Here is a 24017-nt window from a genome sequence, read left to right as displayed (position 1 = left end):
CATTGAGGTTTTTAATTGAGTGGCTCAGGATCCTAGTTCCAGATGGAAGCGCATGGGCAGAGCAGGTGAGGAATCACTGGGCCAGCAAAACGCTGAGCAGCCTCTTTACCCAGAAGGATCCTAGAAGCCATGGATCCTAGAAGCCACGGGAGCCACCAAAGAAACCCATCATATGCCCTCCAGAGGCATGCAATCACTTATGACAAAACCTTGCTCTGTGCCAAGCATCACACCCACAGGCCCACAGACTCCTTCTTCTAGGCCCCTCCTCTCTAGGTTCCCGGTCTCCTCTTTCCCTTTTCCAGCTTCAGTGTCCCCTCCTCCAGGAAGCCTCCCCTGATTCCCAGAACTAGGGACCCCCCCGCACCACCACTTTGGGCTTCCCCCTGACCAGATTTTCATTTGCAGACATGTGTGTTCAAATCCACTCCCACCACCCCAGGCTGTGATGGGGCTGATGGTGGCTCAATGAAGTCCGTGTGCCCAGGACCCTGGCCCAGTGTAGACGTTCACCAAGCATCTGCAGAGAGGGACCTGCTCTGTTCCACAAAGGATGGGGCAGAGGAGGCAGCGAGGAAAGTAACCGCTGCAGGAAGGAAGTAATCCAGGTCACCAGGTTCGGAGGGAACAGGACCTGCAAATTCTCCCTGCCACTGTTCAGAAGCAGCCTGGTCTATTTATAGCTCGCAAGCCTTCTGCTTCTCGCATTTAAATGCCGGGCCAGGCATGGAATAAAATCCTGGGTAGGTCTGTCAGTTTTTAAATTTATTTTATTTTAACAAGAACAGGAGCGGAAAGCAGGGACAAAAATGAACCAGGGCTATTAGGGTGAGCTGCCTGCTGCTGTCTCAGGTCCTGCCTTGGCAAGCCTGATGTAGTTTTAGACCTGATCCTAGAAATCAGTGCCCCTGTAGAGACCAGCCTGTGAAGGTCCTTTTAAGGTGATTGTTAAATAATGGCTTTGGTTTACAAAAACAGTATCACAAGCATGCCCCTGCCTTGGTTTAAACACGCATTCCTGCACACACTCATTGTATGCACGCTCGCTCACACACACACACACACACACACACACACAACTGGAAAGAAACAACCCCAAAGGTTAAACATTCTGCTCTTGGATTATAGAACTGGAGTCATTTTAATTTTCTTTCTGTGTGCTTTCCCTGCATTTTCCCAAAGTTTGGGTACACAGAGCATAGACTGAGGAGCTTGGGCTCAAGGAAACTGGTTCTGCCATTTGCTAGCCGGGTGACCCTCGGAGAGGTCCTTCATTTCATCATCTGTAACATGGGAATAACAACAGGACCCCCCTACAAAGGTTCACTCTGAGCACTGTCCACGAGAACATGCATGAGTCTTAGCACCGCACCGGGAACATGGCGTGTGCTCAGAAAACGCGAGCTAGAATAACTCTACAAGCAGCGTTTGTAACTTGTGAAAGCACAAGACGGTTTTAAGAAACCAAAATGACAGGGAGTGACTCTTGTAGCTCGTGAAGGGACTAGACTACAGCTGGGGGAGGAGATACCCAGAGGCCTGGGTCCCAAACCCAACTGGCAGGAAACGCACAAAAGGACCCTTCCCTCCCCCTTTCAATCTTGTTTTTCTGACTTTGAAAAGGATGGTGCTGGTGGGTGGATGGTAAGTACCACCTCTCTGGGCAGGGGCCGAAGAGGATGATGACACAGCTCTGGTCTTCAAGAAGGGCCGGGCCCTGGACACGGCTCCAGAGCCTTTCCTGACCTGCCCACCCCCCTCTCCTGGCCCCACCTCTTCCCCACACTTCTCTCTTTTTCTACATTTTTATTGGAGTTGATTTACAAGGCTGTGTCAGTTTCAGGTGTGTCAGTTTGCTAACTGTGTCAGCAAAGTGAGTCAGTTACACCTATCCATATAGCCACTCCTTTTCAGATTCTTTTCCCATAAAGGTCATCACAGAGTATTGAGCAGAGTTCCCTGTACTATACAATGCTGTGCGCTTACTCACTCAGTCGAGTCCAACTCTTTGCGACCCCATGGACTGTAGCCCACCAGGCCCCTCTGTCCATGGGGATTCTCCAAGCAAGAATACTGGAGTGGGTTGCCAGGCCCTCCTCCAGGGGAGCAGCCCATGCTATCCAGTGGGTCCTTATTTATGTATAAAACAATGTGTATATGTCAATCCCAATCTTCCAATTTATCCCTCTCCCCCGACCTCCTAGTAACCATGTTTTCTACACCTTTGATTCTATTTCTGTTTTTTAAATTTATTTATTTATTTTTGGCTGCAGTGGGTCTTTGTTGCTGCGCAACCTTTTCTCTAGTTGTGGCAAGTAGAGGATACTTTCTGGTTGCCGTGTGTGGGCTTCGCATTGCGGTGGCTTCTCTTGTTTGGAGCACAGGCTCTAGGGCGTGCAGAATTCAGTAGTCGCAGCTCCCGGGCTCTAGAGCGCAGGCTCAATAGTGGTGGTATATGGGCTTAGTTGCTCTGAGGCACATGGGATCTTCCCAGACCAGGAATCAAACCCTTGTCTCCTGCATTGGCAGGGGGATTCTTTACCACTGAGCCACCAGGAAGCCCTTCTACTTCTGTTTTGTAGACCCACACTTCTCTTAACGCACATACCCACAAGGTATCAATAAACCTCAGGGTGCTCCTCCCTGACCACACAGGACCCCCAGTGGCCTATAGCACCTCCCTCCCCGCCCCCAACTCCAGCCTGGTAAACAGCTTCTCACCCTTCCAGGCTCTACTGAGCACCCCCTGCTCAATGGGGTCACCCAGTTATCTAGTTATCTGCTCTGCCTGTCTCTCCCCTTTGGCTGAGGGAGGCCCCTGTCTTACTGGGCATCTCCCTTCACACCCACCACATCAGAGCAGGGGGTCAGTAAATATGCTGATGGCATAAATGATGCTTTTTAAAACAAGAAAGGGCAGAGCAGTGGTTCAGGCCTACAGATTCACAGGTCAGGGAGACCTACATTTCACCTTACTGTTGAACGACCCTGGGCCAAAGATAAGCCTCTCTTCTCAGAGCCCCAGTTTCCTTACCTGTTCAATGGGCATGACAACTGTACCCTGCCACTTCATATCCTGAAGGGGATTTCAATGGGATAATCCAGGTAAAGTGCTTAGAGTACCTGGCATGTAAGAAATACAAAACAAACATTTGCTATCATGATGAGGACGATTACTGAAAATGTAAAATGACTTAACGGCTATCTTGGGACCTTGGAGTGTCAGCACTTTCCCTTCTGGTCTTGCTCAGGGCCCCTCTCTGGTTCAGGTCCAGGGAGCACTATGGACTATCGAACAAGCTGCTACTGCACAAACGTGCCCAACTGAGGTGGGCAGGAGTGCAGCCTGTTTTCAATGGCCAGGCAGCACACCCCACAGGCACTGCAGAAGGGGAAGCCTTCTTCTAATTCATCCTCCTACAGCAGCAGTCCAGCTTTTTTGGCACCAGGAACTGGTTTCATGGAATACAATTGTTCCACAGACCGGGGAAGAAGGGATGCTTTCAGGATGATTCAAGTGCATTATGTTTATTATGCACTTTATTTCCATTATTACATCAGCTCACCTCAGATTATCAGGCCTTAGATCCTGAAGGCTGGGGAGCCCGTCCTACGGGAGGTACTATTTCTTTTTTTATTTTGGCTGCTCCGTGTCTCAGTTGCGGCACTTGGGATCATCAGTCCTCACTGTGGCATGCAGGATCTAGTTCCCTGACCAGGTATCAAACCCAGGACCCCTGCTGTGGGAGTCTTAGCCACTGGACCACCAGGGTAGTCACAGGAGATAGTACTATTTTAAATTCAATCACCTGGAGTTGGGGGTGAGCGGTGTCTACCTGATACAAACACGCTGTACAAACCATGTGTACGCACCAGGGCCCACATGTGGTACCAGGAGGGGAAGGGCCACTCCTGGGCAGCTCTCAGTCTCAGTTCAAAGGATGATGCAAATCACCCACCCAACAGTGTGGGGTCCAGGGCCAAAGGACCGTAAGTCACATTTATTCTAAATATCTAAAAGTTATAAATCAAGCTCTTAAATAAAACATGTTCTATCCTTCCACTCTGACAAGTGTGCCTTCATAATGACCTTGAAGGCCAGGCCAGGTTCAGATTTAGACTCCTCCGAGTTCCATGGCTGAATATGCGGAGAGGGATGGAATATGATGGGCTCTTCGCTACTGCCCCTCCCTTCCCTTCACCCCCGCCCCCGTGTACCCGGAGGCCCACTCTGTGTACCTGGGCTCTGTTCTCACCTCCACAAACAGCTATTCAGGGCCACGTTATCAGGACACCAGCGATGGAGGATGGGCCTAGGGGCGGGGTCTTGGCAGGCACCCCAGATACTGACTCAGGGCCATCTCAATGGGGAATTCCAGGGTCCCACATACCTGGAATATGGCCTAGAAAGAGGGGTCCAGGTGGGCATGAACCCATTGTCCCAGAGATTCCTCACCCAGTGAGGAGGGATGGAGATCAGCCCAATAGTGCTGGGGACCCCAGATCAGAGCCCTTCTCGCCAAGATCAAAGGCAGGAACAACACAGCCCATGGCTGCCCAGTAGTCAGGTCGACCACCCACCAAACCGGTCATGAGAAAACACACTGGAGCCTGACACAGGGCAATTCTCCTAAAGACTATGGTCCAGCATTTAACCAAACCCTTTCACAAATCCACAGGTTTGGGGGTGAGGTGGGCACGTGGCTCCTCCCACTTTTCTTTCCTTAGCAAGGCCCAGATTTGGGGGTTTAAATATCCTGGGAGGCCCAGGGCACCTGTAGACCCCATCCTACTCCAAGCCTTCTCTGGGGCTGGAAACATACACACCCCACTCTCAACTCTTGCCAGGGCTGGGGCTGCAGACAACCCTTAAAACCCAACCTTTAACTAAAGAGTGGTTTTCTTTTATTATTTTTTTTATTTTAATTTTTTTAAGGATGTAGACATTCACCTCTGGAGAGAAATTATGGGTTTCAAGAGTCCCTGACAAAAGGCTTCATTCCAGAAATGTAAAGCCAGCATTTTAAATTTGGTTCTTATTCACTGCTGGGAAGTATTAGAATGAAGATTACAAATTTAATAATGCAACACGACAGGAACTGGCCTGGCCTCGTCTCCAGGAGAGTAATTTGTTCCTGCCTTCAAACTGGCAGTTCCCAGCCCCCCACATCACCAGACCAGCCTGGTGACACGCTCCTGACTTCCTGCCTTGTGCTCTGACCCACACGGCCGGCCTAGTCAGCCAAACATCATCACAGCCAGGGTCTGAGGAGTCCACGCTAAGATGGTCCGACCCACTTGAGGAGAGTCATTATCACTAAAGGGAGCCTCCCTGGGCCTCTTGGCTCCATTCTTCCAATCCGCAGCCACAGAGGTCTTTTTAAACCCCAGATCTGAGTCTGTCAACTCTCTGCTACAAAAACCCGACAGGTGTTCGATTGTCCTGAAATTCAAGGCCAAGATTCTTGACTTTAAAGACCTAGCACGATCCAGTACTTCACTAAGCACATGTGCCTCTGAAACCATATGCCCCTCCTACCCCAGGGCCTTTGCACAGCTGCTAATAATAATAATGCGCTAATATCTACAGCGGATTGACTGTGTGCCAAGCACTGTGCCAAGGGCTTGACAGGTGTCCTCTCATGGATTCTCATCCCTACTCCGTGAGGCAGGTGGGAGAGTCACGTGGGTAAGCTCAGACTCTGGAGTCAGACATCTGGGTTTCAACGCCGCTTCTGACTCTTCCTAGCAGTGTCATCTTGAGCAACGTGCTTCACCTCTCCATGCCTGTTTCCTCATCTATAAAACAGGGACGGTGACAGTACCTGCTTCACAGAGTAGCTGAGGCTCTAATGAGTTAAGGGAGGTGAAGTGTCAGGATGTGATGTGACGGGCACCGTGTGTTAATCATCACTGTCTTCATCTTATAGAGTAAGAGACAGAAGCAGGAGTGATTAGACAGTGTGGTCAAGGTCACACAACCACCAGTGGGAGTGTGGTCTCTAGACGCTGAAGACTTTATTTATTGCCATGACACATCATCCATTGTGGAAAATACCATGAAGGTGCAAACTATAAAACAAAAACTGTCCGTAATTCTGCAATTACAGTTAATATTTCCACCCCATGCAGGCATGTATATGTGCATGCTAGAGAGAAAGGGGAGAGAGAGACAGATTGGGGGGGGGGTGGGGAGACAGCCACACAGACCAACAGAATCCAGGATTCGATCCCTCCAACTCCCACAACTGACTCCCAAGTCCGTGCTCTCAGCGCCATGGCATTGTCTCATTTCCCTCCCTCCCCTGCCTTCATCTGGCCAACTCCACTCACCCCTTAAGTCTCAGCTTAGCTGCCTCCTTCCCTCCCGTCTCCGGTCATTTCCTCCAGCTCCAGCATCCCCCTGTACCCTGCACTTGATATGTATGGCACTTACCACAGTAATGAGCAAATTATTCATTGTTCCTTTGGGTTCTCGAATGTCTAACCCCACCCCTACCCTCACCAGACTGTAAACTCCATGAAGGCAAAGACTGGGCTTGTCTTGATTCATCAATGCCTAGGACAGGGCCTGGCCATCAGCAACTACTGGAGAACAGGGAGACACGGAGGGGAGAGGATGGAGGGAGGGCGTAAGGGAGGCGGGAGAAAGTTTGGGGTTCATCCCCTCCCTTCCCAAATCAGTGCCCCCCAGTGGAGTGCAGCTGAGAATCACACAGTCCCTGATCTGGAAGGGCTCTGAGTGTGGCAGTGAAAACTGGTATCAGCCAGACTTTGCAACTGCTGGAGAGAGAGAAAACACGCTCAGAATGCCAGGTGAACACCCAGGAGGAACAATCAACTCCACCTGAGACAAGAGAGGTGTGCTTCCTGGAGGAGGTGGCATCAGACCCTGAAAGGGAGGGGTAGGGCATCCGGAAAGATGAAATTGCCAATTTGCCAATTGCAGAGGCACGGGAGGTAGAAAATGCGAACAGGGCTGCCAAGAATGGAGGAGCCGATTTTTGCCTGGAAGTAACAACTGGCTGAAAAGGCTAGAAAGCTAAATCATCTGGCGCTCCCCAAAATTCATTTTCCTGTTCATCTTGCCACTTTCTGATACACTCTCCAAACACAGTCAGGCTTCACAGCTGCCAAGAGCCATCGTCCCCTACCCCTTCCACCTTTCCCACTTCAGTGACCGCTGGCCTGACCTCCTGGGGCCAGCTCCTGTTATTCTTGGCTGAGGGTTTCAGACAAGCCCTGGCGCCCACCCTATCCCCACCCCTCAACCAGTGCCCAATGGGGGTCGTATAAACACCCCGGTTCCCTCACTCCTGGGGTGGGGTAACAGAGGTACATGTTGTACTCCAGGGGTCTGCATACTAGGGCCCATGAGCTAATCCAGCTCTCTGCCTGTTTTTGTAAATAAAGTTTTATTAGAACACAGCCCCACGCATCCGTTTATATACTGTCTTTGGCTGTATTCCAACAGTGTAATTGAGCAGCTGAGACAGTGACCTTATGACTCATAAAGACTAAAACATCCAGGGTCTGGTCTTTTACGCAAGTTTGCTGAGCCGTGTTCTACGGCCTCCCAGAGCTCCTGGTATGACCTGACTCGGTTGCCCTTTGTCAGGGGTAATGTGGCTGATAATACTGACTGCCTTTCTCACTCCCCTCCTAGAGTTCCACCCATCACCGTCATGAACCACGTGAACCACATACAACTGCTATGTGGCTGTTTTAACTCCCATAAATGGCAGTTTCCTATGGGTCAACCTAATACTTTTAAAAATATTTATCTGTTTGGCTGCACCGGGTCTCAGCTGTGGCACGCAGGATCTTTTAGTTACAGCATGTGGGATCTAGTTCCCTAACCACAGATCGAACCCAGGCCCCTGCACTGGGAGCATGGAGTCTCAGCCACTGGATGACCTGGGAAGTTCCCAACCTAATACTTGTACTCAAATGCTTGTTTCATGGGAAACACAAGCTAGGACAGCAAGACAAGCGTCACTGCGCCCATTTCACAGACGGGCCCTGATCTGTCTCTGTTTCTGCACACACGCAGCAGAGGTCAGCTCCGGGTTCTGGACTCCTTGTCCCCACCCCCAATCAAAGCCTTGCCAGGTAACTGCTACATGCAATGTCCTTAGAACACCTTCCAGGCTACCCAAGGCTTACAGTCAAGGACTTGTTTCACCTACAGAGGAAAGCAGGGCTCAAAGAGACCTCCCCAGGTTCACTCGGCTGGCAAATGGGGAAAATGAGGTTTCAAATCTAGGTTTTCTTACGACAAATTCCTGGCTCATTCCATGACAATCAGCTACCCCTTAGTCTTTCACCTCAAGCAGCCTGTCAGGGGCCCTGCCCACCTCTCTGGAAACCAAGCCGATTTTCCATGAGGCTCAGCTGAGATCAAACAGGCAAACATGCTCTGTCAGGCCCAAAAGGTTTTTATGTTTGCAAGGTACAAAATAGAAAACCAAGACAGACACCTTTCAAAGAGATACCTGGAAAGAAACCAACTGGGAAGCACAAAATATACATCTATAGTCATGAACAGAATCAACTGCAGCACAGACTGTTTTTATTTTCTTAGTTTTCTGGCTGTCCCGTGCAGCACATGGGATTTTAGCTCCCCAACCCGGGATTGAACTGACGTTCCCTGCAATGGAAGGCAGATTCTCAACCACTGGACCACCAGGAGTGGTGTAAAGTTCAGAAGTGTTGGAGGCAGGCGTGGTGCAGTGGTAAAGAATCCGCCTGCCAAGGCAGGGGATGCCAGAGACTGGGGTTCGATCCCTGGGTCGGGAAGATCCCCTGGGTAGGAAATGGCAGCCTGCTCCAATATTTTTGCCCGGGGAATCCCATGGACAGAGGAGCCTGGCAGGTTACAGTCCATGGGGCTGCAAAGAATCGGACCCAACTGAGCGCACACACTCATACACACTGGGATTGAAGCCCTGTCCTACCCTTCACTAGCTTGACTGTGGCCAAGCCAGGAATCCATCCAGACACTCGATTCTTCCAGCCCCACCTAACCCTGTGGCCATGCACACCTCACGGGACTGCAGAGAGGGCGACCTGTAACAAGGGTGGACACTGCCCAGCACAGAGCTGGCCACACCTCTTCTCCCCACTCTGTCCCCAAAAGTTCCCAGACAGGGGATGGGTGGACCCACCCAGGCAGAGCCCCTCCACCAAGGACACCTATCCCACAGCTGCTGTGAATTTCCGCCATTCTGGTTCCCAGCTGCCCCTCCCTTGAAGAACTTCTCTGAGCAGATCTGAGCTGCCTTGCCCCAAAAGTTATGCCCCCACCCTTCACGTGTGGGGCTCTCCACAGCCCAGGACTGTCTGATACAGGAGGACAGAAGGCTGATCAACCTTCTGATGCCATCTGCCCTCCAGAGCTTTCCCTGGGTCAGGCTGAGGCTGGCCTGGAGCAGAGTGATCATTATCAGCTGCTTTTTTTTTTTAATTTCTTTTTTGATGTGGACCATTTTAAAAGTCTTTATTAAATGTGTTACTATATTGTTTCTGTTTCATGTTTTGATTTTTTTGGCCACAAGTCATGTGGGATCTTAGTGCCCCAACCAGGGACTGAACCGTACCCTCTGTGTCGGAAGGTGAAGTCTTAACCACTGGACCACCGGGGACATCCCCAGTTGCTTCTTTTCCTGCTCATCCTGCATCCCGGTCTCACCTGAGATCACTGCGTGTCACCTGAACAGGAAGCTATGTCTCAGCCCAAGTCAGTGGGAGCAGGAGGGCACTCTCCCATCTTCTATAATCTTTTCAATCTGAAGGAGTCTAAGAACACCACACGTGTTCATTTCTCCCTCCCTCGCAGCACCCACCTGATCCCATCAGGGCCAGGCTCCCCAGCCTGGGGGTCCCTCTCCCCAAAATCAGCACAACCAACAGAAGCTAAGCAGAAGTGGCTGCAGCTCCCAGGGGCCAGATGGCTGCAGGGTGGGTGGGCCTGGGCCTGGGTGGGCCCCCGAGGCCCCTGGTCCAGTCTTGGTGTTGGGCTCAGGCAGATGAGAGATGTTTCTCGGGGCATTTGCTGAGGAACTTATGAATTTCCATTCCAGGCCCCAGTCAGGGACACGTCCCCCCACCTGCTCCCAAGGCGACTACCAAGCAGCATTTCTCAGGGACCCCGAGGGCTGGAAATGAAGGAAACAGACTGGGAGCCTCCGGTGCCCATAGGGCCCAGGGTGGCCACCTGCATCACCTGGGAGAGAAGGAGGCCCTGGCTGGGCTTCCAGAAACATCCGTCCTGCCCCTGGTTTTGCCAGAGACGTGCTGCGAGGCTTTGGGCAAACCATGCAATCCCCGTCTGCACCTCAGCGAGAGGACTTCAAGAGACTTCCGGCTTAAAGGTTCTGAGACAGTAACAGCTAATACTCTTAACACACCCTTACTGCTTGCAGGCTCTCCACAAAGCATGTCACAAATATGTACTCATTTAATCCTCCTGACATCATTAAGGCAGGAAGGAGTGATTACTAGCCCTTTTTGCAGCTGAGGAAACTGAGGCTCAATGAAGTAACTTGCTCAAGATCACACAGCCAGTAAGTGGTAAAGCCAGGCTTCAAACCCAGGACACCCAGCTATGGAGTGTGTACCATAACCACCGCTATGCTATACTTCCTGGGTATCATCTGACAACTCTTGAATCCTCACAGGACTGGGCACCATCATAGTTTCCTATCTCTCAGTCATGTCTGACTCTTTGCAATTCCATGGACTGTAGCCCGCCAGGCTCTTCTGTCCATGGAATTCTCCTGGCAAGAATCCTGGAGTGGGGAGCCATTCCCTTCTTCAGGGGACCCTCGCAACCCAGGGATCAAACCTAGCACCACCATAACAGCTTAATAAGAATTTGCTAACTGGAAAAGAAAGAAAAAACTGGTAACCTAAAAGACCGAGATGATGGGAGTGGGATGAGGTAGCTGAGGTGTGAAGGAGACTGATGGTTCCCTGGGCGTCCTTTGGTGCTGTCTGGCTTTTCACCATATAAGAAGTTACAGTTCGGAGAAGGCAATGGCACTCCACTCCAGTACTCTTGCCTGGAGAATCCCATGGACGGAGGAGCCTGGAGGGCTGCAGTCCATGGGGTCGCTAAGAGTCGGAGACGACTGAGCGACTTCACTTTCACTTTTCACTTTCATGCATTGGAGAAGGAAATGGCAACCCACTCTAGTGTTCTTGCCTAGAGAATCTCAGGGATGGGGGAGCCAGGGGGCTGCCGTCTATGGGGTCGCGCAGAGTTGGACACGACTGAGGCGACTTAGCAGCAGCAACAAGTTATAGTCAGTAACGGCAGCATAAAGGGTTGTGGGGGCTGGAAACGGTGTTTGTCCAGGGGAAGGGACAAGAGACCCAGGAGATGGAGGAGCCCGGGGCCCTTTCAGCTAGGTAATTTTTGTGCTTCTAAAATGTACCATCTGCATATATTACTTAATGCAAATAATACTCATTCTTTTAAAAAGTGTTCAGGGACTTCCCTGAGGTCCAGTGGCTAAGAATCCACCCACCAACGCGGGGGACATGGGTTTAATCCCTGCTCCAGGAAGATCCCACATGCCACGGGTCAACTAAGCTCGTGAGCCACAACTCCTGAGCCCACGCACCTGGAGCCCATGCTTCGCAACAAGAGAAGCCACCACTCCGCAACTACAGAGGAGTCCCTGCTCACCGCAACCACAGAAAGCCTGCCCACAGCAACGAAGACCCGGCACAGCCAAAAAAAATTTTTGAATTTTAAATAGAAGTAGTGTTAGTCGCTCAGTCGTGTCCAACTCTGTGAGCCCATGGACTGTGGCCCACCAGGCTCCTCTGTCCAGGGGATTCTCCAGGCAAGAATACTGGAGTGGGTTGCCATTTCCTTCTCCAGAGGATCTTCCCGACCCAGAGATCAAACCCAGGTCTCCTGCAGTGCAGGCAGATTCTGTACAGTCTGAGCTATAGGGAAGACTCATTTAAAAATAATGGTATTCAGTGACCCATCAGCCAAGAATCAACTAGAGAGAAACTCTGGCAGGAGAGGGGATGCTCGAGGGATGAAAATGACCCTAGAGGCACAGGAAGGGGAGGAACACTAAGGAGGAGATGCGGGGTTGGGAGACTCTGGTTGTATCTAAACCAAGCCCACTAGACACCTCGCTATTCAGAGGCCCAAAAGACAATGGGAAGTGGCCTTAGGAGGTGCTGCGATCCAGTGGCTGAATGGAGACCTCTTCTCCTGCCTCCTAACGCAGCTTCTCAGGCTCCACCGGGCACACGGTGAACACCGTGTTTGTGTTCGGTACCAGAGCCAGGCGTCCCAACCGCAGGGAGCGCACTCCCACCATCCCGCCCTTCTGCACCCAGGATGTCCACAGCAGCAGGAAAGGCACCCCTGCAGCGGCCCAGACGCCGTCTATGCACCACACTCACCCCTGCAGCGGCCCAGACGCCGTCTATGCTCCACACTCACCCCTGCAGCGGCCCAGATGCCGTCTATGCTCCACACTGGCATTTTCTCTCATTCTCTCAAGGTAGAGTTACTCACTCCAGTTGACAAAGGATGAGGCTGAGGTCCAGAACAGTGACATGTCAAGAGACATAGCTAGGACGTGGCAGAGACTCAAACCTGGGTTTGGGGTCCTCCAAAGTCTGTGCTCTTTCACGATCCTAAGCCACCCCTCTTGGAAGAGTACTTCCCATAAGTTGAGGACAAATCCCAACTGGAATATATTGGTGAATGCTTTTTGTCTTTAGATTCTGAATTTTATGGGACTGGATAAGATTCTTATCACATCATAAAGTCTGTCCCCGCCACGCCTTGAATCTGAGCTAAACCTCAACCTTCCCTAAGAAATTACCAGCGACCCCTTTCTTAGAAACATCTAAATAAACTGACTCAGTAAAGTCCCTCGGTAGAATTTCCCTACTTTTTACCCTTTTACATTGATGGTTCTTTTAATTTACTTCTTCCCAGTGGAGACCTGTCCTCAAATGAACCTCCTGGTTTTAATACATATTTCTGCCTTTCTTCAACGCAAGAAAGGGGTGGCATCCTATTCCCTTTGGTAAAAGATGCTAGGCCTGAGCCCCTCAGAATCTGCAGAGCTGTCTGAGGCCAATATGTCACAAAAGGATATTATGGGTTGATGTGTTATTCATGTCGACTCATTTATCATTTATACAGATGGTTTCCAAAAGGATTGATGGGGTCCTTCACAATTAAACCCAGTGCAAAGCAGGGCAGCAGCTGAGACTCATCTGATCTGAGACCTTGTGATGGAAATAGGTGTGCCTGAAGACCACACCCGGGTACCGAATCTGGTACCCGATGTCCCAAGCATCTAAGACACCTAAGGAGACATCCCAGGTTCAGAAGAACCCTTCATTTCTCTCCAGCTTTTTTCTCTAACCCAGTGATTCTCCAAGTAGGGTCTGGACCAGTATCAGCATCACCTGGGAACTTGTTAGCAATGAGATTTTTCAGGAACTTCCTTGGCAGTCCCGTGGTTAAGACTCTGAGCTTCCACCACAAGGGGAGTGGGTTCGATCCCTAGTTAGGGAACTAAATCCCACATGGTGTGGCCAAAAAATTTTTTTTAGTAAATGAGATTTTTAGGTCCCAACCCAGACTGAAGGAGAAACTTGGAGAGAGGCCCAGCAATCTATGTTTCAACAAGTCAACTTGATGATTCTGACCCGACAGTAACAACCACAACGACAGTGGTAACCCCTAACTGAGCATCTACTATGTGCACAGGATTAAACCATAATCTCACTTGTCCTTATAACTGAGGACCACATGCCCAGCTCTGAGGTAGGTGTGTTTGTGCATTATGTCCATTTACTCCCTACAATAACCTTTTGAAGAACTTACTTTTTTTTTTTTTTTTTGGCCGCATCACACAGCATGTGGGATCGTAGCTCCTCAACCAGGGAGCGAACCCATGCCCCCTGCAGTGGAAGCACAGAGACTTAATCACTAATGGGACAGCCAGGGAAGTCCAAGAACTTACCATTATTATGCCCCCATTTTACAGATGAAGAAACTGAGTCCCAGAGAGCTGAAGCCACTGGCCCAAGGTCGCACAATTCAGAAATGGCAGAGGTGAGATAAAAATTCAGGTGTGTTGGATTCCAAAGCCACGTTCTTTCTGTCCCACCCTGGAAGCTCCCCAGAGTTTCCCAGCTATATCACCCCGAGAAGCAATACAGCTGGGTCAGATGAGAGCTGAGGAGGAGAGAAGGGGCAAGCAGAGAGAACCTGCCTGGGCAGAAGAAGCCCAGACTCCACACTACCTTCCAGCTACAATGGCAAAGGAAGCCACATGACGCATTTAAAGTCACCTGTGTCTAAGGAACTCAAAAGACTGGGATTCAGGAGGCGGTAGCTCTTGGCTTCTCTCTGACTTTACCCAGCTGGGGGTCTTTCTCCTTCCCACTCTGAACCTCAGTTACCCGCATTCATATTCCTTATCAGTGTCTACAAGGCTCACTTGTGCCCCCAGCTTGCTTCTCTGACCTCACCTCCCCTCATGCAGCTTAATCACACTGGTCTGCTTTCTATTCCCTAAACACCCAAATTCATGCTGACCTCAGGGCCTTTGCACCACCTGTTCCATACGCCTAAATCCCTCTCGCCCTTCATACTCCCATGGCTGGCTCTTCATCATTTAGGCCTCATCTGTCACCTCTTCAGTGAGCCTTTCCTGACTACCTTATTTCATGTCCTACCCCATCAACCTGTCTTTTCATTTCACTTAACACAGACTGAAATTATTTATTGCTTAATTGCTTCCCTGTTTATTATCTGTCTCTTCCACTCCAGAACATAGCTCCACGAGAGCAGAAACTGTCTGACTTGTTCCCCAGATATAGCCCCAGCACCTAAAGAGATGTTTGGCACTGAGCGGCTAATTAAATATGAGTTGAAGAAATAATACCACCAAAGAAGAAAACCTAGACTCAAAGGCCAGAGGCCTGGATCCTTAACGGTGACCTTGGCAAGGTGCTCTGCCTCACTGAGCCTCAGTTTCCCTCCTTGCCTAAAGAAGAGCATGGACTAGACACTCTCCAAGGGGCCTTCGAAGATCGCTAGTCTAGGAAAGCCAGACCTGGAAGCCGCCCAGCTGGTCCATCCAGAAGAGGCAGCTGGCCAGGGTCCCTGCAGCAGCTGCCCCCTCCCCACCCCCACCCGCATCCCTGCCCAGCCACGCAGTCATCTCACTCCCCCGTCGCAGAAACTGTTAATGAAGTGCGCACTGCTAAATGCAGTTACAATTACGGGGGCTAAGAATAAGGCGCTGACATCAGCCTTGTCAGTTTCCGAGTGAATCAGAAGGGGAGGGGGGAGGAAGGAGAAAAGGAGAGGGGGGACGGCGCTCCGGAGCTGTCAAGTGGAAATAGCACAGCGTTAAATATAATCCAGCATTGGCCTACATCGGTCTGGAGAGGCAGGTGATAGATCGGCCCCCAGGGCTGAGGCAGACAACTGGATTCTTCAAGGAGGCCAGGCAGCCCCGTGACGGGGATCATCCAGGAACCGATGGGCAGGAAGGCACTCCAGAGAGCTGGGGTGAATGGAGTGGGATGGCAGATCCCAGAGGGGCGCATCTGAAGCTGAACAGGCCCTCATACCCTCGCCTTTGTCAGTGTCTGCTTGGCCAGCCCAAGCACAGCTGCCAGGCCTGACACTGCCCTTTCCCACCTGGAATCTCATTTCAGGCCGGGGGGCAGAGGGTGGTCTCTGGAGTCAAACACGCCTGGGTTTGAATCACTACTGTGCAACCCAAGAAAGTCACAAAACTACACCACGCTGCCTGGCTTTTCCTCATCTGCAAAATGGGTACATTGACAACAGTAGCTATCCCTTCCGGCTGCTGTAAGATGCAGGAAGACTACGACACTGTGCACAGGAGAACAAGCCTTTCAAGCAGTTTTATTTTTACAATGCTGAGACATGCTCAGACAAGGATAATTAACCCCTTTTTCAAGAGCGGGAAACTGAGGCCCGGACTTGCCTGAGGCCCTAACACCAAAGTAGAGTCAAATCCAAGCCCCATCGAGTAAATGGGGAGGGTCAGGAGGGAATTCCAGTCAGTCATTCCAGGGGACTGGGGGTGAGGGTGGGAATTTGAGCTTTGACAGGAAGACAGTGGGCTTGACTGTCAAGGGGGGGTACACAGATGACATTGTGGGGGGGCATCGACACCCTCTGAGCACATTCTCCAAAACTGGTGCCTTTCCAACAACTCTTAAAAGAAATGTTGAAGCGATGGTTGTTAAGGCCCCCGTGAAGAGATATTAGGGGAGGCAGAGGAGGAGAAAAGCCCTGAGATGAGAGAGAGAGGGTCAGCTGGCTTGTGTCTGCTCTCCACCTCTCCGCCCTGCCCTCTCTCAGCCTTCAGTCAGAACAGGCTCACCTCTGGATGGAGGTGGGTAAGGAGGAAAGCAGCGCAGAGTTCTCAAAGGGAGACGAGGCAATGGGTCCCTCCTTTTCCCTTCCCACCAAACACAAGCAAGGGGGGGCCTCTCTGATGCCTGCAAACGCCAAGGAAGCTGCAGCCATGAGTCTGGCAGCTTGGGGACAAGGAAGAGGGGGCGCCAGAGCGGGGAGAAAATTTTCGGAAAGAGCCCTAACAGCATCAGAACAGATCCGGAGGCCAGTGAGCTGTGTACTGGGGGAAAGGATGACTCCTGTATATGCTATTTTTCTGAGATGCATCTTTCAGGGTCATTCAAGATAGCAGAGTTTGGGGTCCACACACTCACCCCACCCACAGCTTGAACTATGAGAAGAGCTGGTTCCATTCTTTACTGTGCCTCAGTTATCCAAATCCAGAAGAGTTCTGCCCAATTCCCAGCCCATAAAGGAGATTACAGCACTTGGTGGTAACTTAGGGAAAGTGGCAGAGGGGGGACAGGAAGTGGCATGCCCCAGGGATGACGGTGCCACCTCGCGCCCTCCAGCGGCCCTGATCCTGAAGGATATTTTCAGGCTCCTCCCCTCACCATTCCTCCTCATCCACCCAGCCCCAGCCCCCCTTTAGGGCCTAAGTTCTGTGTTCCCTCCACCTCAGGGTGGAAGGGGTGGTTCAGCAGGACATTTTGTTTCCCAGAAAAAGCTCAGGTCAAATTTCAAGGACAAAAGTTAGCACTGGGGCTGGGAAAGAAAACTCTGCCAAGAGGAGTAAACTGGGGAAGGGAGGGGGAGTCCAGGGCGGGTCATTCCAGGTGCCTGGGCGGGGGCGGGATTTGGAGCTCTCGTTTCCCCTGCTGAGATCTATCTGGCAAGACAGGAGTATCTCTTCCCCACCAGCCAGGAGAGGTAACGCAGTCAGCCCCCTCCATTTTCCCTCTGTCCAAAAATAAGGGGAGTGGGTTTTGGCACTAGTTGGTACGTCCCAGCCATCAGGCCACCCCACCCATCAGTTCTGGCCTGATCGGAAGAAGGCGGTACCACGAAGGGCTTTCCAGCTCAGAGATGTGGCCCGAACTGCTAGGAGAGGGACCGGTAGCCGGCCGGTGTTGCCATGGCAACTTCCTCCCTGCACTGGATCGAAGCATCCTATGGGCAAATCGGAGCTGGCTGCTCCAGCTTCTCCGCCCCTCTCCCAAGCGGGTGGGGGAGAACTGGACGCCAAAACCACTTGGTCAGACTCAGGGACACCATCCTCAATTTTAGACCCTGATGTAGCAATCCCCTTTGGCATTTGCTGGAAACTGGAGACACTCTCCAGACAAGCTCCCCAGCCGTGCCGCAAGGCAGACTGGCAGGTCTGGGACTGAAGATGTAATAAAAACAAACTGTTAAAGAGAACGGGGACATGGGGCGCTGGGTGCTCCCCACCCTCTTGTTCCACATGCAAGTCCCCCAAATCCCCATCTTTAAACCCCTCCCAAGAAGGAGGGCCCAATTGTGCCTTAATAGCTATAACAATGCAATAAAATTAGCTTATAAGCTAACGTTTTGAGAATCAGGCTTCCCCCCCTGCCTCAAACCCACAGATTCCTTTCTACAATCTTGCTCAGAAACAAGCCTTACTTCTTGGTAAGAAGAAAGATGACTAGCTAACAGCTACCGAGAGCCTGTCTAGTGTCAGGCGCTGTACTCTGCCCTTTCCGTAGCACACACAGCGCAACAATCAACCGCATAGATGCTTGAGGCAGACCGCTCAAGTTCAGACCCTACCTCCCTCATGTCCTGGCTCAGCGACCTCGAGTGAATACTCTCTCTGCGTCTCAGTTTTCTTCTCTGAAAATGGGGATGTTAACATGAATTGTGTCTCAGTTTTCCCATTTGAAAATGGGGACTGTCAAATGTTAATTTTATAGACTTGCTGTGAGGAAAGAAAACAATATTCAAAGTGCCTAGGAGAATACTTAGCAGAAGGAATCATTTAAAAAATGTTTACCCTCTGTGGTCCATGCTCTGCTTTTCTTCCTGTTATAGATAAGAAAGCAGAGGTCACATGTCTAACTGCCCCCTGCCCGACCCCTCCTCAATTACAAAGCCAGAAGGAGCCAGGTTGAGCCATGAAGACACAAACATGAAAAATGCCTCCCAAAAGCATGCCTCTCTAAAGCCCCAGTATCTTTATGAAAAGGGGCAAAGCAGTGTAAGAATTGGGTTCAGAGTGCACAAGGGAAGATGCTTCTTGGGAAGAATTCTAGGGATCCGCGGTGACCAGCCTCCTGAGCCCCAGGGTGGCTAGAAAGGGGAGGAAGGGGCAGCTTCCTTTGCTGACAAAATGTCCAAGGCTCCCAAGCTCAAGGCAGGAAAGTGCTCTGGCCCAGTTAAGGCTAATGAAAGTCTCCTCCTCACAGTTTCTCAGGAAACCAGCTGAAGGGTAGCATATAAACTCTGAAGATGGCTCTGCGTCAATCGAGTTGATGAAAAAGATGCAGTGGACAGGAGGTGGAAGCAGCAACAAAGGGAGAACCCTAGATAAGCCAGAGGACCATCAGGGGCACCCCTGGGCCACCGGGAACAGAGAGGGGCATGAAACGGTTAGGCGAGGGAGCCGAAGAGAGAAAGGTAAAGCCAAGTCAGTTCCGACAGCCCTCCAACTGCAGCAGTCTCTGTCCACTATCTGAGACATATTCAAACTGCTTTTCGAAATTAGTTCAGCATGGTGCTGCTCTAAAAGAATAAACCTAAAAGGCTTTTTTTTTTTTAAGGAGAAAATTAATGACTTTGAGAAGAACAAGAAAAATTAAGAACCAAGACAACGTTCCCTACTTCCGATTCTCACCAGACACTCATTAGCCTTCCGGAAATGAAATTTCACCTTCTCCCTCCCCCTCCCAAATTCGAAGCATCCCTTAAGATGAGCAGTTGAGCACAAGATGCCCAAACCAAACTCTCGGCTGTCGGCAGCTCCCTGGGGCCTCTTCACCTGGAAACCATTTTCTACACAGAGAGATCTGACTTAAAAAAAAAAAAAAAATCATCTTTCAGAGACGGGACTAGTGCTTTACTGGAAAGAGAACCGGAAACCTGATTTTAGTCTCGGCTCTGTGCCCGCCTCACTGGGTGACCTTGGGTTATACACACACACATAGGGACTTCAACCTCACACACATTCACACACACACATCCATGTGGGGGCAAAGCGACGTTGGACAAGACGATTTCTAGGTCCCCCAAGTGAAAAAAAAAGTTAAGAATTTGAAGAAATCTGCTGGGGGAAAAAAAAGCAGGGGAAAAAAAGCAGGTGGACCTTTAAAAATCTCTAATATTGCATGAAGTTACCTATTGTAACTTAAGTGAAACCAGAGCAAGTCGCCTGCAACCAACGATAATAACCAAAGCATCTGAATCATGACAAGGAGCATGACTCTGGAGAAAATCCCAACTGTCCCTACCACAGGGACAGTTGGCTCTTGAGACCTAAGTGGCCTGTTGAACTTCAGGAGTGTCCTTGAACATCAAGGGAGGGATGGGGGAGCCCACCCACCGAGGCAGGTGGGGCTCCCTCCCCAAACCCCCAGTTGAGCCAGATTTCCTCTCTCTGATTTTGCTCCAGGGGAGGCCACTGGGTTAGGAGAGCCCCTCCACCCCTCCTCACCTTGCCTTGTCCATGATAGTAATAATACACCCTCCCTCAGCTGCATCAAGGGGGAAGCGAAGCCTCAGTTATTCTTTCTGTAAAATGGTGATTCTATAAATTGGCTCTGCAGTAACCATCTTCACTCCACCCCCTCTTCAGGTCAACACCAAGAAGGCTGTGTCAGGGGTCAGCCTCACATGCCCCCATTCACCCACTCAGCCAACACATTCTGCTGCAGAACTTTCTCCCCACTTGCCTCCTGCTCCAACAGGAAGAGGTGAGCACCCATCACCCACCGCTCCATCCAAGGCTTATCAGATAACTGGCTGACCAGATACGCGTCCCTGTAGGCAGAGTCTTAAGCAGGGCCCTTGAACTCCCTAAAACTATGGACAAAAATGTTTGGATGGTGCGTGTATGTATTTGGGGGAGAACTCATCCGTACTGTCATCAAGTTCCCCAAAATGTCAGGAAACCATTTTGCTCCTCCCCACCACACACTCCCCTCCCCTTTCATCCCCTCACTGAACTAAAATACTCTCAGATCAGCATACAAAACACTTGTAACTTAACCCTTGTGTCTGAGGTACCATCATCCCATTTTACAGACCAGTATATGGAGGCTAGAGGCGGCACGACTCGCCCAAGGTCACGGCTAATAAGGAGATAAGCAAGCCCAAGACCGGAACATGATTCCGACTCCCTCTCTGGCACTCTTTGGGGAACTCTCACCCAAAGCCCTCTAGCTACCCCACCTGTTGGTGGATTCGCTTCCTCACCGCAAAAGCGTATCCGAAGCCCTTCTGTTTCCTCTGTCTGGTCCCAGGGCCGCCAGGAGCCGGTTTCTCCACATTTCCCCGCCCCTTGGGCTCTGGCCGAGGTTGCGCGCAGGCCTGGGAGCCTGAGGTTCCGGCCGATGAATGGTGGCCCGGTCCAGCCCACCCAGAAAGGCCACTCCAGGCCCAAGAGCACCCGGGATCAGAGGCACACTCCGAAGGGCGCGCAGGTGTAGAGTCGGCGCCGCCCTACGCCTCCCTCCGGGACCAGCCGGGAGGAACCGAGAGGAAAGGCCGTCCCCCGGCCGGTCCCCTCAAGGTCCACCCCAGCCCTGGAGCCCGAAGCCCCCGCCCCTGGGGAAAGACGAGAGACAAACGGGGGGCGCTCAAGGCCCTGGGCGCAGGGCAGGGGTCTGGCACTGGGAGTCTCAGGATGCAGCCAAGACAAAGATGGAGCAGGAAGGTTGCGCGCCACCTCCAATGGCGGGGGGCGCGTCGGAGCCCCGCGGGTGAGGCGGCCAGAGCCCCGGTGTCTGAGGAGGGGGCACTTATAGGAGGCTCGGGGAGGGCGGCAGGTCGGATGCAGAGACAAGAATGGGAGCATTCAGTTGGCGCAGGTGAGTAGGGAGAGCTAAGTCCAGGAGACCCAAAGGGCCCACCTGCGGAAAAGGGGTGAATGGCAGAGGATCTAGGTCCCTGAGGGCGGCGGGAGGCGAGAAGACCCCACACCCTAGAGACTCTGAGGTCCCGTGGGTGGGAAATTAGACCCTGGGGGCGCATCCCCGAGCGTGGTTGGGATTGGGGGTGGGGAGGGAAGAGTGGCCACCTCTGAGGGCGCACGGGGTCGGGGACGGGGCCTCGGGATCCGGCTCCCGGGACACCCCCCGGGGGTCGGGGGCGGGCCGCGCGCTTACCCGCGTCCTCGTCGTCGAAGGAGTTCATACACGGGAAGTAGATGGCGAGCGCCTCGAAGGAGGCGGACAGGCTGAGGCGGCTCTGTGAGCGCTCCATGCCCGCGCCGGCGCCGGGCGCCTCGGCCGCGGCGGCGGCGGCGGCGGCCGGCTTGGGCAGCTTGGCCGCCCCATTCTTGACGCGGAGTACTGCGCGCGGCGTGGTGGCGGCGGCCCGAGGCCGGGCCGGGGCTCCGCGGCGGGGCTGGCGGGCGCGGCGGGGCCGGCGAGCGGGCGGGCCGGGAGCTGGCGGCGCGCGGAGCCCGAGGCGCGCGGTGCTCCCGGCGGCGGCGGCGGCGGTGGCGGCGGCGGTGGCGGCGCAGCTCGCTCTGGCCCGCGGCGCCCCCAGCCGGCCGCGCGGGGCGGGCTCCAGCCGCCGCCGCAGCCAATCGGCGCCGCCCGGGGGAGGGGGCGCCGCGCGCGGGGCGTGGGAGCCGGAGGGCGCGGGCGGGGCCCCTCCTCGCCTCCCGGGCCCGCAGGTTGTGCGCGCCCCGAGCGACGAGCGCGCCGACTGCTGCGGCCCCACGCTGTCCCCACCCCCACACTGAGCCCCCCAGACGCCCCGAATTCCAGGCGTCCGGTCCCCACCTGAGACCGGCCAACCCAGGGACAGAAACGCAGTCGAAAGGGACACAGTCACGGTGACCGGCACCGGAGACCCTCAGGTTCACACGTGAACCTGCAGAGCAGCTCAAACGGGCACCCCCACGACTGCATCCACTTGTGCAGGACACACGACGGACACCCTCAGACTTACACACCCAGAGAGATTCACCCAGACTCACTCATAGCGACACTTGGAGAACCCAAGGACAGAACCCCTTAGACTCCAGACACCCCTAAGACCCCCACAGGTAGGTACATCCACGGACACACACAGATTCACACCCAGAGACCTGCAGACACACTCTGAGGAACAAATAGGCACACCCTTGGCCACATAGGAGACCCTCAGAACCCACACGAACTGAGAACTTCTGGTGGACACACACACCATCGTGAACCCACAGTAGCCACAGAATCCACACTCACAGACACCCCTACTCAGTGACACACTCATACTCAGTGACCAGGCCTGCATGGAGAGACACCAGTGCCCCTCCAACACTGAGCTCTTTCACAGGGATCCAGGCACACCCAGAAACACCCTGACAAACACCATCAGACTCACACAGTCACCCTCAGACTCAGACACACCTCAGTGGGCACACACAGGTTCACACCCAGACTTAGTCACTCCTGGTGATGGATATATTCTGATGCATAGACACCCGCAGACTCATACAGGGACACTGAGAAACACTCCACCAGACTCACATGTTCACTCAGACACTCCCACGTATAAACCCCCAGGGACTCACACACACACACACACACACACACACACACACACACACACACACACACACAGATAATGCAGAGCCCCCTAGATGAACACAGTCATAACTCGAAACCTGCACTCCGTTCGCTGGCCTTGACCCAAGACCTAGGTCCCTACATAGTTGGGCCCAGATGTCTAACTTTTCCCAGCTGTTCCTACATCTGCTTCAGGAAGCAGCCTGCTGAGATGGCAAGAGCACAGTTTCCATCCAGACTGTGATGCTATCCTTCACCTGCCTGTTTTTCCATCTGTACAGGAGAGATGCAACCCCCGCCCCACTTTTGGATGGTGGTGAGGATTAAGTAAGATAACGTGTATTAGTTTTCAGTTGTCGTATAACAAAGAGACTTAAAAAAACACACCCATTTATTAGTTTACCATTCTCTCAGTCAGAGGTCTGAGCAGGCTTGACTGGGTTCTTTACTTAGGACTTCACAAGGCATTGGCCAGACTGGGTTCTTATCTGGAGGCTCTTGAAAAGAATTGGCTTCCAAGCTCATTCAAGTTGTTGGCAGTATTTGGTTCCTCGGAGCTGTAGAACTGAGGGTCCCATTTCCTTTCTGGCTTTCAGCCAGAAGTCACTTGCCATTCCTAGAAACAGGTCTGTGGTCCTTGCACATGGCCTCTTCATCTTCAAGATCGTTATTAGGATGTCAAACACATCTCCTCCTTAGCAATTCTCTCACCTCCCTTCTACTTCCTGGACTGAGAAAGCTCTGCTATTAAAGTGCTTGTGTGATTAGATTAAGTATGTATGTGTGTGTGTATATATATACATATATGCGTGTGTGTATATATATTAATAGAGAGACAGGCTTCCCTGGTCGCTCAGCAGCAAAGAATCCGCCTGCAATGCAGG

At 52.3% G+C, this 24017-nt stretch overlaps 1 protein-coding gene and 2 long non-coding RNA genes across 7 annotated transcripts in view; 1 reads left to right on the top strand and 2 right to left on the bottom strand.

Moving 5' to 3' along the window:
• The window catches only part of RIMS4 (regulating synaptic membrane exocytosis 4), a 72814-nt gene extending 50726 nt beyond the window's left edge, over positions 1-22088 (bottom strand). Inside the window, exons 1-2 of one of the 4 annotated variants that reach the window (XM_086331665.1) lie at positions 14016-14774; positions 12473-12568 (exon numbers count right to left, since the gene is read on the bottom strand). In XM_086331665.1, coding sequence (XP_086187791.1) covers positions 12473-12524 — 52 coding nt within the window. In that variant the 5' untranslated portion in view covers positions 12525-12568; positions 14016-14774. Of the gene's footprint in view, positions 1-12472; positions 12569-14015; positions 14775-21741 lie in introns of those variants that run through there. The other 3 variants (XM_086331664.1, XM_086331663.1, XM_086331666.1) reach the window with 3 other exon arrangements.
• LOC147360178 (uncharacterized) lies at positions 752-12433 on the bottom strand. The gene is made up of 2 exons (XR_015138982.1): positions 3035-12433; positions 752-2517 (listed from the first exon to the last, which is right to left on the bottom strand). It is a non-coding gene; the product is annotated as an uncharacterized LOC147360178 (long non-coding RNA).
• Positions 13689-14960, top strand: LOC147360177 (uncharacterized). Of its 2 annotated transcripts, none has more exons than XR_015138980.1 (3): positions 13689-13816; positions 14040-14107; positions 14828-14960. It is a non-coding gene; the product is annotated as an uncharacterized LOC147360177 (long non-coding RNA). The 2 variants fall into 2 exon arrangements; XR_015138981.1 differs by having other exon boundaries at positions 14040-14124; positions 14828-14932.
• Positions 22089-24017: the final 1929 nt, after the last annotated feature.

Source organism: Bos grunniens, chromosome 13, assembly GCF_055505025.1.
Source record: "Bos grunniens cultivar Pamir isolate PY7600 chromosome 13, Bosgru_T2T1.0, whole genome shotgun sequence".
Lineage (NCBI taxonomy): Eukaryota > Metazoa > Chordata > Mammalia > Artiodactyla > Bovidae > Bos > Bos grunniens.
The sequence above is the reverse complement of the archived record's forward strand: the minus strand, read 5'-3'. Positions and strand labels throughout refer to the sequence as shown.